Source organism: Apodemus sylvaticus, chromosome 9, assembly GCF_947179515.1.
Source record: "Apodemus sylvaticus chromosome 9, mApoSyl1.1, whole genome shotgun sequence".
In the NCBI taxonomy this organism is placed as follows: domain Eukaryota; kingdom Metazoa; phylum Chordata; class Mammalia; order Rodentia; family Muridae; genus Apodemus; species Apodemus sylvaticus.
Genome location: NC_067480.1, coordinates 20,285,273 through 20,303,108, shown reverse-complemented (window position 1 = coordinate 20,303,108; position 17,836 = coordinate 20,285,273). Strand labels below are relative to the sequence as shown.

Sequence of the window (17,836 nt, the reverse complement as noted above, 5' to 3'; positions counted from 1 at the left end):
ACACATGTGCGTGCTCCTATGGGGGCCAGAGCTATTTCTCAGGAACTGCCCACCCTTTAAAATTTTTTTAGACTAATTGTATGCATGTTTTGCCTGATGTATGTATGTATATATGCCACCTGTGTTCCAGTGCCTATGGAGATGAGAGGGCCGAACTGGAGTTATAGACAGTTGGTCGTAGACCACCACGTAGATAGATGCTCAAACCCAGGCCCTCTAAAGGCAGTAACTGCTCTTCAACTACGGAGCTGTCTCCAGCTTCTCCTTATGTGGCCCAGTCTGGCCTCAACACTCGGGGATCCACTCACCTCGGCAGGAGGTACTGGGATTAAGGGCAAGCACAACCAAGCTAGGTTCTACCTTTTATGTTTTAATATTTAAAATTTTTTTATTATTTATTTATGTGTGTGTACACCCACAGAGACCAGAAGAGGGCGTTGGATCCCCTGGAGCTGGAGACACAGACAGTTTGTGAGCTCCTGCACATGGGTGCCGGGATCTGAACCTTGTCCTCGGGAACAGCAGTGCCTGTAGCAAGCTCCGCGCCATCTCTCTAGTCCATCTCAGTGTTTTCCCTCTGCTTTTGTTTTCTTGGGACAATCTCGCTCACTGAATCTTCAGCATGTCCATTTGGCTGGAATGAATGACCAGCAAACCCCAGGGATTCCCCTGTCTATACCTGCCTAGCTCTGGACTGTGGACTATGCTAAAATTCCTTACATGGGGAGACAGCCAATCCCTTCTCCTAAGGTTCCTAGAACAAGCCAAGGCAGGGTTCTGCCAAAATTCACTGTGGTGAACTGTAGCAGGTCTTTGCTACCGTGTGGGTTCCTTTTCCCACTCTTTATTCCCACCCTGCCCCCACACACCCAGTTTGACTCCCTATCACTAGACAGGAGAGAAGAGGACAGAGATAGGGAGCCCTGAACCTAATTTCTTTCCTGTCCTTTCTTCTTTGAGCACAACTATTAACAAACTGCAACCAACCTCCCTGAATGACCAAGAACTCCTATCAGGGCTCTAGCATTGAGAGTTCCCAGAATTCCAAATGTCACACAATCGCAGAAACGACCTGCAGCTGGCAAAAGCGTGAGGCAAATTATTAAGCTTCTTCAAATAGTCTGAAGCAGCCCCATATCCCCAGCCCTGGGATCCACATGAAAACACATTCTTATGATATTTCTGTGGTTTTAAAGAAACCAACATTCCAGAATTCTCACTACAGTGAACCAGTGACATTGCTGGGCTTCCTTACCGTGCACAGGCGAGGAGATGCTTTCGGGGTGGGTGCTCCCCTGTACCACCAACAGACTGCACCCGGAAAGCCTGTACCCAGCAGAGATGAATGGGGGCTTTCCCACAGCACACATAGGAAGCTCCCCAGACTATATACTTTAGCCCCTTCCAGAGGTCGCGTGCAACTAAGGCACAACTGTCTATAACAGGTGGAAGGGAATGGCTGGATACTCAGGGGAGGGTTTCCTGACCCTCCCCAGCCCTCCAATCAACAAGCTCAGGTAGGATGGGGGCACAGCCTGACTGCTTCAAGATGGCGGGTGTACGGCTTGCGGGGGAATAGTCACAACATAGGGCTATGTGGCCACACGTTTTTTGCATATGTGCTCAAAGCTGAATTCAAGAACTGTACTGCTAGAGCTCCCTCCCCAGCCCTTCATCTGTATTTTTAAATGTGTGTGTTACTAGCTAATGTAGTCAGGACAGGAGGCCACTCCCTAACCTATTTCTTCCGGCTAGGCTCCACCCGTTACCTTTCACCACTTCCAAATAACGCCACTATATTGCGTTGTGTCAAATGATTAACCCACTGATTAGGTCAGAGCCCCTATTATCTACCAGTGCCTGGAGACTCTCGACACCCAGGGGTGCGCTGCAGTAATAATCTTTAGGTGCTTTTCAATGCGGTCAAGCTAACATCCAACGGCCACGGGGTCATGGACTCTGCAATGTAACTTGGCATGTTGTCTCGGGGAAAATAAGAGGAAACAAATATAAAAGGACCTGCAAAGCATGCAGGAAGCTCTGGGGTTGGGCCTCAGCACTGCATGAACTCAGGCTTGGTGCACACACCTGGAACATGCGCACTTAGCAAGTAGAGGCAGGCGGGCTGGTTCTAAGTTATCTTTGGCTACACAGTGAGTTTGAGGTCAGCCTAAGCTACATGAGACCTTGCTTCCAACACCCCCCCCCCTTTTGTTCATGGAAAGGCCCGGAAGTTGAGCAGTCCACGGGGAGAACCTGTGTTTCCCAGGCTTTGGTCTCTATTTCCACCCTCCAGAAAGATCCAGGGCTCTGGAACCTGGGTAGACTTGAGTCTGGGGCAGGCAGCCTTACCAGGTTCACAGATCAAAGTTCTTTTGGCTTCTAGGGGATAATTTGAGTAAGGGCTGCCTGCAAAGTAAAAAGCAGCACCTGACTGACATTTTGGGGAACTCACAAGTAAGTGTTGGACTGAGAGCCAGGAGAGAGCAAAGGGAGGAGCGAGGAGTGCGGTCTGCTGGGTGTCTCTGGACTTGTCAGGGCACTCACACGACAGCTCACACCCAGGGAGAAAGCATTAAGTGAGCATGCCAGCCTCGTGGCTCAGGCAGCTTCTGAGGGAATCCCAGCATGACAACCAGCAGGAACAGAGAACAGGACAGCCGTTGTTGCTGACCTTAGGGTCACACACAGGATGTCCAGGTAGAGGGCCGACTGAAGGCAGGGCTGAGAGCTAGGCTAGGCTGGTGGGGCTACGGCTCAGAGTTCAGGACTTGGGGAAAAAGGAAAAGAGGTTGTACGGTCATGCCGGAGGAAAGAGCATCTGTGTGTGAGCTCCTTACTGCAGTGGAGTACCAGATCAACTCCTTGGGCGTGCTCCCAGGCAGAATTAAGGTACAGCTTTCGGCTACAGGGTAAAGGAGGGGAGCCTGGCGTGCAGGGGAGGTGGTGGCCCTCCCTAGCACAACAGGATCTTTCAGTGTTCCCTCAGCAGCAGAGATGCCTACGGACAGTCTTCATGCTCAGGTGGCCGATGGCAGCCGGGGTGCCAGCCCAGGGCTCTCTGTGGCGATCTCTTTGGCAGCCTGAGGCACTGACAACTGTGCTATGGTAATGTCTTCCGTACCCAGGTGTTCGCCTCTGGCAGCTTGAGTATTTTTGCCCTACTGTTGTCTTTGACCTGTCTCTGCCACGTGAGCTTCCCACACAGAAGTGTGTTATGAAAACAGCTTTTCCAGGCCTGGCAGTACAGATCTCTGATGCCAGTACTTGGGAGGCTGAGGCAGGAGAATCTTAAGTTTAAAGTAAACTTGGGCTATATTCAAAGAAAGAAAGAGAGAAAGGATGGATGGATGGATAGATCTCTGTACAGGAAAGGGAGGTGCTCAGCATAGTGTTTGCCTAGCATGGGTTGGATCCCCAATACTACAAAAAAGCAAAAACAAAACAAAACTTTTTCACAGGTGGTTATGGACTGGGAGAGGGAGGATGGAGGGAGGGAAGCAGGGAGGGAGGGAGGGGGCATGTGGTTCTTTCTTAATATCTTAAAGACTGTAATACAAACCATCAGCAGCAGATAAAAAATGTACAGTCTACACAGTGATGATATTCAAAATCTTCAGCCATAAAAATAAAGGCCTTTTATTTGGTTTTCTATGCCATTACAAGAACATCTGGACAACACTTGAGTATCTGCAGAGCCTGTGACCACCATGTCTACTAAACTGGGGGCAGATGCAAGAGCCAGGCTCCTCCCCAGGCTCGGGGCGGCTCCGGGTTAAGGGGTCACCTTCTTGTAGGTAATGTGGAGATGCTGAGTCATTGGCTGTGTAGTGGTTGCCATAGAGACCGTCTGTTCAAGTTTGCCTTCAGAATTCAGCCTGAATTTCCGAGTGATCTGAATGGGGAACAAGACAGAACACTTAAATTTTTATCTTCAGAGGATTCAACAAAGGCTGGGTGTGGTGCACACGCCTATAATCCTAGTGCGCTCAGCAGGCCGGGACAAGAGAACTGTCTCAAATTCTAGGTCAGCCTGGCTCCAAGCTAGCCTGGGGTTTATTTTGAAAAAACAAAATTACTGAACAAACACTGGAGCATCCACCTGAATCATCACTGCTCACAGGCCTGTGATTACCGGAGCAAGACTCCGGGTGTGAGACACCATGGGACACACCAGGATGAAGGCTGGGGCACTCGGCCCTCGGCCACTTCTCCAAGCCGCAGGGGGACACGGCTGGAATGTGCTCAGCTTTAAGGAGTCTGTTACCATACGCTGGCCTTCTGCTGCCTCTAACCCACCTCCACCTGAGCCCTAAGCCATAGCAAATGTGGTTTTGGAGGACCCTGGGCCAGCACCCGGGAGCACTGGTCTACTGTGTTATATGGCTCTTTCCACAAGAATATGAGTAGATTCAGAGTCATGTCTGTAGAGAATGCTTGTGAACATAGTGAGACCATAGGATAAATGAATGTCTAAAGAACTCTCTAAGGGCCTATCGCTTCAGTGCTTCTGGAGTGGGCCCACGCCCATTAGGTGGACTCCCAACCCTCTTCCTGAGAAAAAGATAAAAATGTCTGTTATTGCAAGTCTAGTTAAGGGGGCTGGAGAGATGGCCCCACAGTATACTCACTCTCTGTCTGTCTGTCTGTCTGTCTGTCTGTCTATCTATCTATCTATCTATCTATCTATCTACTTACCTACCTACCTACCTACCTACCTACCTACATAATTCATTCATTTATTTAATGTACATGAGTGGTCTGTCTTCATACACACAAGAAGAGGGCATCAGATCCCGTTACAGATAGTTATGAGCCACCATGTGGTTGCTGGGAATTGAACTCAGGACCTCTGGAAGAATAGCCAGTGCTCTGAACTGCTGAGCCATCTCTCCAGCCCTATCTATCTCTTGAATAAATTTAAAAACAGACAAAATACCCCCAAGATTCTAGTTAGGGATTTGAGGACACAGCTTGATTGGCAGAGAGCTCGCTCGCACGCATGAAGCCTTGGGTTGGATCCCCGGCACTAAATAACCTGGCCGTGGTGGTGCCGATGTAATCCACTGGAGGGAGAAGCAGGAGTATCATGAGTTCATAGCCAGCCTGGGATACGTTAGACTTTGTCACACACACACACACACACACACACACACACACACACACACACACACACACCTGACTTATCAACCAAAGGAACACTACTCTGCCTCAGAGCCCAAAGGGTCAGTCACCTTGCTGGACACTCACCCCTCACCCTTCCCACTCGCTGTGGACATCTGGGGCTGCTTCTGTGTCTAAAGCTGCAAGCACAACTTCAGCCAGCCACCAGACGCTGGTCCCTGAAACCCAAGTGTCTCCTGAGACTCATCCAGGGACCCACAAGCCAACAGAGACCTCGCACACACCTAGCAGAGGAATGACAGATACCCACGGGTGTCCTAACCCCACATGCTCAGGTAACAGGTGGCATCCCCAAATATAAACATTAACAACCAAGATACATAGCATGTCCCCCCAGGAACCAGCATCCAACTGTAGTCTTTCCTGAGGAAAGCAACATCGCTGAAGCCCAAGAGAGGACGTCAAATACTAACTATGAATATACTCAAGGACCCTAAGAAAGATATTAATAAATGTCTCAATGAAGACCAGAAATCACAGGCAAATAGTTGAATAAATTAATAAGAACAATTCAGGATATGAAAATAGAATTTACAAAGAAATGGAATCACTAAAGACTTCTTGATTAAGAACTCAGGAAATCAAATAAAAACGCTCAGATCAACACCATACCACAATTCCCCTTCCAACTGATCAAACCAAGTGGAAGACAGAATTTCATATCTGGAAAACAAGGTGAATGAAAATGTTAGCTCTAAAAAACCCAGACACAGAACATTCAAGAGTCTGGGACACGATGAAAAGCCAAACCTACAAATAACAGGTGTAGAGGACAAAGGAGGAACCTAGGTCAAAGGCCTCGAGGATGTCAGTGAGACCCTGTAGGAAAATTTCCCAAAGAAAGAAGGTGCATATAGAACACAAAATAATCAGGAGCAGAAAAGAAACTTTCACTACACATAATCAAGCAGTAAATGCACAGAACAGAGAAAGGATATTAAAACTGCAAGGGAAAAAGTCCAAGTGACATAGACATGCAGGGTCACGGACTTTTCAATGGAGAGTCCGAGAGACAGGAGGGCCTGGATGAATATGCTATAAGCTCTGAAAGACCACAGATACACGACCAGACAGCTAGACCCAGCAAAAAAAAATATCACTCACAAATAGAAGAAAACTATCTCATGATAAAAACAAGTGTAAGATGTTTCTGCCCAGGGCTGGAGAGATGGCTCAGCGGTTAAGAGCACCGACTGCTCTTCCGAAGGTCTGAGTTCAAATCTCAGTAACCACATGGTGGTTCACAACCTTCTGTAATGAGATCTAATGCCCTCTTCTGGAGTGTCTGAAGAAAGCTACAGTGTACTTACATATAATAAATAAATCTCAAAAAAAAAAAAAAAAAAAAAGACACAGGGAATAAATCATCTTAGAACAGATACCAAAAGAAAAACAAACCAAACAACAATAGCAGCAACATGTCAGGAATTAATAAATACTGCTCAAAAACTCTCATTTCCTTTTAGATTTACTTATTTTATATGTATAATAATTCGCCTGCATGTATGTCTGTGTCCCATGAGCATGCCTGGTGTCTGTGAATGACAGAAGATGGCCCTGAATCATCTGGAACTAAAGTATAGATGGTTGTGAGCTATCATATGGGTGCAGGGAATTAAACTCAGCTCCCATGCAAGCTTGCCTTTTAATCACTGAGCCACCTCTCCAGCACCAACAACTCTATTGATGGTCTCAATTCCCCGATGAAAAGACATAGGTTAACAGACTGCATAAAAGAAATACTACTCTTGCTCAAAATCATTTTGACTCTCATGCAATGATACTGATATTAAAACCCTATACTCACCAACAGAGAGGCCATCCAGACAGAAACAAAACAAAGAAATTCTGGAGTTAAATAACACTGATCAAACAGGCCTTACAGATACCGCACCACAGGCCATTTCTGTCAAACACTAAGGAACACACTTCCTTCTCAGTAGCCCATGGAAGGTTTTCTAAAATTAGTCACATATTTGGGTACAAAGCAAGTTTTAACAAATATAGAAAAACTGAAATATTCTGCATCCTATCTGACTACCTAAAACTGGGTATCAGCAACAACTGAACTGCAGAAAGTATACAAACTTCACAGAAGCTAAACAACTTACTACTGAATGAAGACAGGGTTAAAGCAGAAATCAAGAAGGAAATTAAACAGTTTTTAGATTGAAGAAAAGAAAATAGAAATACTACATATTGGATGAAGGCAGTTCTAAGAAGAAAGTTTATGGCACTAACTGCCTATATCAAAAAACTAGAGCAAGCGTGACATAATATCCAGAAAATTAGATGGGAAAAAATAAACCCATGGCTGAAATTAATGAAAGAGAAACAATGCAAAGAATCAATGAGAAGAAGAGCTGGGTTTTTTTTTTTTTTTTTTTTGAGGGGGGATCAATAAGATAAACAAACCTTTAGCCAAGCTCAGTGAAAAGAGAAACTAAATTAATGAAGTCAGGAGGTGTTGTAACCGACCCCGAGCAGATGCGGGTAATCATGTGGACAGACTTTTAGAAAACGTCTATTTCAGCAAATTGGGAAACCTAAAAGAAATGGGGAAAAACCCCTGACACATGAACCTCCTAAAGATATACCACGATGAAACACATAATTTAAAAAGAGCCATTGAGAGAGAAGAGTAATTAAAAATCTCTCACAAATGAAAAGCTCAGGGTCTGGTAAGTGGATTCAGCACATAAGTGTACCAGGCCCTCTCACTTTTTTTTTTTTTTTTTGATTTTGTTTTTTTCTGAGACAGGGTTATCCTGGAACTCACTCTGTAGACCAGGCTGGCCTTGAACTCAGAAATCCGCCTGCCTCTGCCTCCCAAGTGCTGGGATTACAGGCTTGCGCCACCACCGCCTGGCTGTACTAGGCCCTCAAAGAACTAACACACACACACACACACACACACACACACACACACACACACACAAAGCGAAAACAAAAACAAAAACAACCCCTCCCCCCACCAAACTCAAACATTCCTTCATGATAAAAGTTAAAAGCCCTGGACATAAAAGTCCCCCTGCAGGGAGACAAAATACATATCTCACCAGTGCAAAGGCAGAATAGCAAGCACATAGCTAACATCATTCTGAACGGAGAGAAACGATGGCAAGCATTTCTACTAAGTCAGAACAAGAGCAGAATGCTGCAGTCTTGGTTAGTTTTTGTCAACTTGACATAAGCTAGAGTCAAGACCTAACCTGACAAAATGCGGCCACCAGAATCTGCCTTAACTCACTGGCCACAGGAAAGCACTTTTCAAACATGACTCTGATAGCATAGGCATTAGTATGTAAGTGAACTGAACAGAGTCCTCAAAAAATGAAACACACGAAACCCCGGTATATTCAGGAATGAAACGAGTGAGATGCTAAGAAAGGGTTCAGAGGAGGAGAAGAAATGAAACCTGTAATAACGACATTAAAAATATAATATGGCACTTGGAATATAACTGGGAGAGTCAGTCTCCTAGGAAACAGCAAAAGACCAAGCGATGAGAAAAAAGGCAGAGATCAAAAAACAAAGGGACCAGGCTGGAGAGATGCCTCTGAGGTTAAGAGCACTGACTGTTCTTCTAGAGGTCCTGAGTTCAATTCCCAGCAACCATATGGTGGCTCACAACTATCTGTAATGGGATCTGATGCCCTCTTCTGTGTGTCTGAAGATAGCGACAGTATATTCATATACAATAAACAAACAAACAAACAAACAAACAAATAAAACTTTAAAAAGGAAAAAAGAAAGAAATCAAAGGGACCCCCCCCTTTTTTTTATGGAGGTAAAACCATAGTCTCAGCATAGGAAGAAAGGATTATGTAAGTTCAGAGATGTTAGACCACCCTGAGAAACAGTGAGACTTTGTTTCAAATGAACAACAAAAATCCCAAGAAATTTCCTTAGAATTGTCAATAATCAACCAAAAGAGGAAGTAGAGAAAAACTCTATGTATATAGCCAAAAACTATAAAGCACATAAACTGTTCTAACCAGAAAGACACAGCTGAAGACTGCCTGTGTGAGGTACTTGGGAGCTGAAGTCCCCCGGCGGACAGCGGCACTGACCCGCGCCTCTCTGTCGCTGCCCCCAGCTTAAGCTGTGTACTGAATGCACTCTTCATGAACCGTGGTGCTGCAGACCGAACCCAGGGCCGTGAGCATCCTAAGCAGCGCTTAACAGCAGAGCCCACACTGCCCGCCCTGTGACGGGAACCGAGTCCGGATCTTACCCATTCTCAGCAGCCCCGAACAGAGCAGCTGCGTAGACTGAGCTCACTGAGAATTCATAGATTCAACTGAAAAGTTACCCACATTGGGTGTGCTGATACACACTGACCACAGCGCTCAGGGGCTGAGGCAGGAGGATCAGAGTTCAAGGCCAGCTTGGTCTACATAGCAACTTCTAAGACAGCTAGGGTTGTCTAAAAAAACACACACAAAAAAACCCCAAGTAAATACAAAAGTTTATTTGGAAGAAACTCTTAAGAATGAGGGGAGAAAGATAGAGAAAAGAGCAACTAAACTTCCTGCACATACTAAAATATTAAAAATTAGGAGACAGCTACTACAATGAAATAGAAAGGCATACGTTCTTAAATGATCTGTTACCGGCAAAAAATGAATAAAGTTGGAAAGAACCAGAGCCTATGTTCATATGAGATACACAGAACCTTAGAAACCTTGTAAAGACCACAAGTCGGGCTGGAGAGATGGCTCGGTGGTTAAGAGCACTGACTGCTTTTCCAGAGGTCCTGAGTTCAAATCCCAGCAACCACATGGTGGCTCAAAACTATCTAATGCCCTTTTCTGGTGTGTCTGAAGACAGCTACAGTGTACTTATATAAATTAATAAACCTTAAAAAAAAACAAAAAACCACAAGTCACTCAGCAGGCAAATGTCAGAACATCCTGAATCACACGGAAATGCAGATGACAGATTAACACAAGAAAATGAGATGATGATATTCTTATTAGTAATAGTAGTAGTAGTAGTAGTAGTAGTAGTAATTATTATTATTTTGGAGTAGAAAGCAAATTCTGAAGCAGGCACCTGAGTCCAGATAGGATAAAGGAAACATCTGGGGCAGATAGCATTATAAATGAAGGCATTGCTTTGAGCCACACTAGTCACACAGGGAACAGCCACAGCGTGTAAAAACCTCCTCTATGTCAACAACAGAATCTCAACCTACAGAAAACCCAGCATAAACAGAACATATTAATATACAAGGTAATAATTAAAATGACAATAGCATAGGAAATGTCCTTCCATCCACAAGTTGGACTGATGGCAACCATGGGATTGAGGCAGGACGCAGGGACTCAGGCAGGGCTAGCAGTTGACCAGGATCACGCTCGAGTGCACTTACCCTCCGGCTCAGTGACTAGGAGAAAGCTGTCTAATAAATTTGGGCCTATTTACAAAAGTATAAAGCACAAACATAAAGGGGTGTTTGTGAGGAGGACAGCAAGCCTACAGGAGCAGGGGCAGGGGCAGGGATCAAAAGGAGGGAGGAGGGAGGGTGGCGATGAGGCCTGGAGGACAGGGAGCAGTGCCGGGTCTATCTGACAGTCCGGGAATGGGGAGGAGGTTGGGCTCACCTGCTCCACGTGGGGCTCCTTGGCGAAGGAGATCCTGGAGATGGAATGCGACGAGATACACAGCTCCTGCCCATTCACCTCGCCCTCCTCCACCTCCACAATGCCTGCAAGGGAGGGCAGTCAGTGTGAGCCCAAGGCACTCCTACCTTCCGATGCCTGGGAGACAGACAGCTCAGCAGCCATCCAGTGTCACTCCCTCTCACGTGAAGGGAGAGGAGCCATTCTTCAGATACCAAGAACAGAATATTTTCTCTCTCTCTCTCTCTCTCTCTCTCTCTCTCTCTCTCTCTCTCTCTCTCTCTCTCTCTCTCCCTCCCTCCCTCCCTCCCTCCCTCCCTCTCCCTCCCCCCACCCCCTGTACATTCATGGGTTGACTTTGAGTCTCTTTTTTGAGGCACATTCAGTCTGACTGAACTTGGAGCTCACTTCTTTGCCAGGCTGGTTGGCCAGCCAGAAAGCCCCAGAGATTGGCTGGAGTCTACACTCAGCTGCTATGTCGATATTGGGGATCCAGACTCAGGTCCTCATGCATACATACACTTTGCCTACTAAGCTATCTCCCCAACACCCATACCTGTTTTTGGGAAGGGGCCTTATTATATTTAGGCTGGTCTGGAATTCATAGAATCAAGAAATCCCCCTGCCTCACTCACACCTCTAAGAGACCTCTAAGCGATGAGGAGCACAAGGGCAAATGCTCGATGGAGGGTCGTCTCTGCAGCTGCCTGGACCCCAGCCCTCCTACTGTACTTCTTAATGGGATAGGAGCCCTCAGGTATAGTTCTGCTCTGTGCTGGGGAAGGAGCCAGGGATCGACAGCCCATGTCTGACAGTCTGGTGGTAGCTCCCTTCCAAGCTAATTCTGAACAGGAGTGAGACTGTGTGTGGTCAAGGTCACACAGGCTTTGAGCTGAGTGATTTCTGAGACATCAGCTGGCCAGACTTCCAGACCATGCAGTCAGTCGGCCGGTTCTTGCTAGGACTTATCTAGTGTCTAGCCTTGTACTGTGTTGGCGCAGTACCAAAACTAGGGTTGTGCTAGGAGGAAAGCTCAAGTCTATGGAGAACTATATCCTCAGTGTTCCTACAATACACGCCATGAGGAGATATGCATTCGAGAGTCACCAAGATGATGATCTCTGTAACACTGAGCAGCAGGCCTTGTGTTAGGGGCGCCATACCTGTGTTCTGGGCACTGACGAAGGCCACCTTGTTGGTGTCAGGCTTGAGGCGGATGAAGCCACACTCTCTGTGCATTGGCTTGTGTGTTTCTGGATGGAAGGAGTTGAACCTGGATGGGAAAGAGATGTGAAGGAGATACACAGCCTCAAGGGGCCATCCCACTAGATGTACTGTAGCGAGGTTTTCCTCTGGGCACGCCATCAGTGTTCCATGCCACCCTGCAGAACACCTCAGTCTTATGTCACAGTGATGACAAGCAACAAACAGCACAGCGAGAGCAAGTTCTACGCAGCAGTAAAGGAACTTTTGTTTTTTTCAGACAGGGTCCCACTGTATAGCTCTGGCTGGCCTGTGACTCACAGCCTGCCTCTGTCTCCCAAGTGCTGGGTCTAAAGGCACATGTCACCATAACACACCTAGCAGAAGGGGAGCCCCACAGGTCCTCCTCTGGGATTCGAGTCACCGTTCTCTTCTACCTCACCTCTGACCGGGAGTGATTTGGGGAGTTGCTGGAGCATCAGTAACTAAAACGGGGCTTCCCTGAAGTGATCATCTATGGGATGGGGTGGGATTTGAGGAGGCACTGCCGTTTGAAGGACACCTACAGTTTTGTAAGGAATCTTAATAATCTCATTGGTTTAACAACCTAAGTCTTAACTTTGGTCTACAGTTGGTGAATAGACATTTGTCCATGCAAGCAGCTGATGTCCTAATGAGGAGCAACAGATTCACGATGGGTCAGAGAATAGCAACTGTATATAGTCTCGGCTTTGTGTAGCAAATGCAACCAAGACCAAACTATCTTAGGACAGAGTATGAGGACGACCCCTGTCCCGTGTGGTATGACATATATGCCTTCTTGCTGCCGCAGCAGTTGCATGGGCCTTGTTACGGCCGCAGCAGTTGCATGGGCCTTGTTACGGGGAGTAAGACACCCGACTAACGCTGGGTACTGAGGTGGATACCCACGGAGGCGGAGGCAGCGCTCAGTCAGGAGAGCTTTCTTGCTCCATGTTCACCAAGTGAGATTCCTCCACAATGAGTGGGGCCCCACCTGAAGACAGCTGAAGGACTGGAGAGAGGCACAAATGGACAAGACAGCAGTAAGCTGCGACAGCATTTGTGACGGCTACTATGCTAATACAAATACAATGGAAGCCAGGATGGCCGCCCTGCAAGACCTTGCTTATAGAAAGTAAGAATTACAATGCAAAGGGTCAAGTAGCTCTCATCCTCCACATTAGTCTCTAATTCAGCAGGTAAGCTAGATAAAGGGAACCAGTTAGGAGTTGCTGGTGTGTCTGAAGATAGCTACAGTATACTTATATAACCACTTCCTGCTGCTGGGAGGTGTGTAAAAGAGAAAGACAGAGGTCACAAATCAGAACTGTGTCAGAGTCCTTCCTGTGATTAAAAACTTGAGTCCCATGGGAAGAGTCAGCTAGTGAAGACTGAAAACACTGAGGTAAAGATCACAGAGGCACCTCTCAGATGCTTCTGATACTCAGGAAGGCAAGGCCTATGACTCGGTACAGACGAAGTGTGCAGGAAGTTGAGGGGGACACTGTGCCTTGGAACAGCTCGGGGCCGCAGACTTGTAAGAAGGAAAGGAAAGGAAAGGAAAGGAAAGGAAAGGAAAGGACTCCCAGCTTGGGTCGCGGTGGAACACAGGGCCCACGCGATCAGTGTGAATGCTGTGGAAGGAGCTGAGTGACATACGCCATTCCTCCTAGGGACAAAGGCTCAATAACCTGGGACAACAGGAAACCAGCCAGCTCATGGCCTGGCTCATAGATGCCATTAGGGACACTCGGCTATTAACATCTGAGGTCCCATGAATCAGGGTCTGAAAGAGAAGGGACAGAGCTGCGGAGGGAAGGAAAGAGAGGCGGTGAACTGAGCAACAAAGGACTGCTTCCCCACTTGAATAAGCTGGCTCAGCAGCCCTGGGAGCTGAGCTTTAGTTGCCTAGCTGAGCCCCTTGCTGGGTGGGACCTACAAGGCAGAAGAGGTTTTGCTGGATCTGGATGGCTTAAAATGATATAGAAATTGGGCCGTTCAAGTGCTGTAACAATGAGGAGGAAATGAAGGGGGCAGAGCAGATCCAAGGAGTTTGTTTAGGTCATTTAAAAGCAAATGTGACAAGATTTGTGTCAAACTGAAATTCCTACGGAAAGAAAATGACAGAAGGACAGATGGTCCTCCAGTGAGCTTCACAGAAGGCACGGAATGATAAAAACAGTGCAGATGAAAGCCATGAGGCTTGTGGGTGATTTCCACCCTGACCCAAGGATGCTGGGAACACTTACTTCTGCTCTGCAAGAAAGTATGTCAGGAGAGGAAACTTCACCTGACCTGGAATTTACTCGCAGCTCATGGGCTGAGGGAGAGGCATGGCTCCTTTTATGGAGCCCGGAGTCTGGCAGAACCAGGGGCAACTCAAGTGTGAGACATGAGAACAGTCCCACTCCCATCCGCTCGGGCTGTGCTCAGCAGTGTAGGCTAGCTCAGGAGAGAAGAAACACTTATCAGGACTGTGGCAACAGTGCCCGAGGATAAAGAGGCCACAGAACACACCATGAAGCAGTACCTTCTATCCATGCCACCGTACCCCACGCTTGTGGAACAAGTGATGGAACTGTCTCATGCTCTGGTGGACCTCACTTGGTGTTTTTTAGTATCCTCTCTTAAGCCACTGACCAGAGATCAAGTAGAACTTGCTCTGGATAGATGGCAGTGGCCTGCAAAGGCCCAGCCCACACTCTATAAAAGGGTTTCTTCACACGGGTGGTGCAATGCTAACCCTGAGTGCCCTAGAGAGTTAGAAAACCTTCTGAAAAGCAGTAAAACCAGTAGCTAAACAGACTAAAAGAGGGCATCCAGCGTGGAGCATGCCAAAGGTGCCAGCAGAAAGCCCAGGGCCCAGGCGGGCCGACAACTGGACTCCCGAATCACAACACTGTTGCCACTCATGTTGGTTAAATGTTGGAACTAGATGGAGGCTCTTCCTGCTGGTGACACTCGTGGAGACATCAAGCTGGGACTCAGCCGGAGCCTCCCTCCATGCTGGCCAGCTTTGCTGCTAGAAGTGCCACCAACCATCTTCCTGGCCTGCACACCCCGAGAGCTACACGATCACACTGCCAGGCAGGCTTGCTGCAGGGGATCAGTTACACCTCGTAGTAGTGTCAGTCAGGCCACAAGCCTCAGGGACTGCTTTGCTTCGTTGAATGGACATATCAAACGACCTTGCACGTGTCTGCATTTGTGCCCACAGTTTATTAGTACGATTGGCAATGGGGCTGTCAGCATTCTCCAGCATGGACCTTTCCCTGAGATTGCGCACATGACTCTTGCCTGTCCACCCACAAGCACAAGTGATCCCGGGAGATGCTCGAGTGTATGCGAGTGGAAGGTTAACTAAAGGGAGCTCTAGTGCAGCTTCTGTGAGGCTGCATCCATGATGGGGAGTACTCTGTGGTAGTGGAGCTGTCTGGGGACCACCCACACTCCTGTGACTCCTGTCAGTAACCTCCCGCCATGTTCTGTAAGATGCCCAACAAACCCATTGGTTCACCAAGTTGAACCTTGGCAGAATCCTTGGTTGCTGATCTGGAGTGAATAGCTCATGTTTCCCCAGGAGAAGTTCACTCAGCAATAAAAAAAAAGCCATTATGGACTGGACCTTAGCTATGGGCATGCTGGGACATGATCTACTTCTGGGACCAGAAGGGACTCTGACTCTCTGTCTACCAGCCCCTGCCAACACTCTTCCATTCCAAGCTGACAGAACTCTTTAAGACAGGAAATCATGTATGTGTGTGTGTGTGTGTGTGTGTGTGTTTGTGTGCGCGCGTGCTATCCCAGAGCCTGAAGCACATACCAGATACAGCCCTAGCCCAGCAACTTGTTCTTAATAATATTGAATATCCTTTCCCAGAGGCCTTTTCAACTTGTGTATTTCAGTTTTCAGTCCTAGGCACCACCATAAACACTGTAGATAATTACAGTCAAATCTTAGGGTTTCTCTGTGTAGTCTTGGTTGTCCCAGAACTCACTTTGTAGACCTGACTTGCCTCTGCCTCCCCAGTGCTGGGATTAAAGACTTTTATTTATTTGTTTGTTTTGAGGCAAGGCCTCATTGTATATCGCTGGCTGACCTTGAATTTAAAGAGCTCTGCCTTCCTAACCTCCCCAGTGCTGGGATTAAATGCAAGGGTTATTTTTGTGTAAGAGCCCAATCACTCTCTATGGTAGAAATGGAACAGGTACTGTTATAAATATACATATATAGAAATATAATTAGGGTATAATTTCTAACCTTTATTACATAGTCATACTGAACTCAGTACACAGGTCTCTAATTGCAGCACTTAGGAGACAAAGGCCAGCATGGTCTACACTGTCATAGCCTGACAAGACAACAGAGAGGGCCGGCCTCTGGGCTGGGCTATGAGTGAGAAGCAGTGTGGAGGCTGCTTATACAAAAGGCCTAGGGCAGGAGAGATGGCTCAGTGGTTAAGAGCACGGACTGCTCTTCCGAAGGTCATATAATTCTTTGGGCTGGAGTGAGCAGAGGTCCAGCAACCACATGGTGGCTCACAACCATCTGTAATGAGATCTGACACCCTCTTCTGGGGTGTCTGAAGACAGCTACAGTGTACTTACATATAATAAATAAATCTTAAAAAAAAAAAAGGCCTAGCAGGCAGACAGGGAGGGAGAGAGGTGGGGTGGAAGGGGAGGGAGGGAGGGAGGGATGAAGGAGGGAGAGAGGCGAGGGAGAAAGAGTGAGCCTGACGTACACTATCTGGTCATTTATTTGCTTGTTTTTTCCAGTGCTGGAATTGAACCCAGGGTCTCACACGTGTTGGGTGAGTCATTTACCAGTGAGCTATATATCCTTGGCTCTCAAAATGTTATTATTTTAAAAAAATTTATATGTATGGGTATTTTGGCTGCATGTATGTCTGTGTACCACACACATTCCTGGTAACGGAGCCCTTGAACTGTACTCACAGATAGTTGTTAACCACCTTGTGGGTGCTGGGAATCAAACCCAGAACCCAGGTCCTCTAGAAAAGCAGCTGGAGCTCTTACCCACAGAACCATCCCTCCATGCCCACACCTGGCTCTCTTTACTCTTAAAAGTGAGACAATCCTTCATCCAGCCCTGGAACTTGTGATCTTTCTGCTTCAATATCCCAAGTGCTAGGATCACAAGCATTATGTTACTTGGCTGTGCTAGACTCTTTTGAGATTTATTTATTTTTTTAAATTTTATTTAATTTTTCATCATGTGCATGTATGTGTGTATGTCACATGTGTTGAGGTACCTATGGATATCAGAGGTTGGGGATCTCTGGAACTGGAGTTACAGGTAATTTTAAGTGGCCTGACATAGGTGCTAGGAATCGAACTCGGTAACTGGTGAGCCATCTCTCTAGTCCCAGACTTTTGTTGTTTGTTTTGTTTTGTGTGCATGGGTGTTGCCTATACAGCTGCCTGGAGGCCATAAGAGAATTTGAGATCTCTAAAATGGAGGTACAGATGGCTGTCAGCTGGCATGTGGGTGCTGGGAACTAAACCTGATAGGGCAGTCATTTTTCATTCTAACCACAACCATCTCTCAGCCCTAGGTGTTTTTTTTATTATCCAGAATTCCCGGCTCATTGGAGACGGTGCCATCTCCGAGCAGTGGTCCTGAGCTGTCTAAGAAAGCAGGCTGAGCAGCCACAAGGACCAGCCGGTAAGCAGCGTCCGTCCACAGCCTCTGCCTCAGTTCCTGCCTCCAAGTTCCTGCCCTGACGTCCCTCAGCGATGCAGTGTGACCCGAGAGTTGTAATAAGAAATAAACAGTT

At 47.0% G+C, this 17,836-nt stretch overlaps 1 protein-coding gene across 1 annotated transcript in view; it reads right to left on the bottom strand.

Annotated features, from left to right (window-relative positions):
• Positions 1-3,601: 3,601 nt before the first annotated feature.
• Thap4 (THAP domain containing 4) overlaps positions 3,602-17,836 on the bottom strand; it is a 41,410-nt gene continuing 27,175 nt past the window's right edge. Inside the window, exons 4-6 of the mRNA XM_052192475.1 lie at positions 11,975-12,084; positions 10,794-10,897; positions 3,602-3,895 (exon numbers count right to left, since the gene is read on the bottom strand). Coding sequence (XP_052048435.1) covers positions 3,776-3,895; positions 10,794-10,897; positions 11,975-12,084 — 334 coding nt within the window. The 3' untranslated portion in view covers positions 3,602-3,775. The remainder of the gene's footprint in view (positions 3,896-10,793; positions 10,898-11,974; positions 12,085-17,836) is intronic.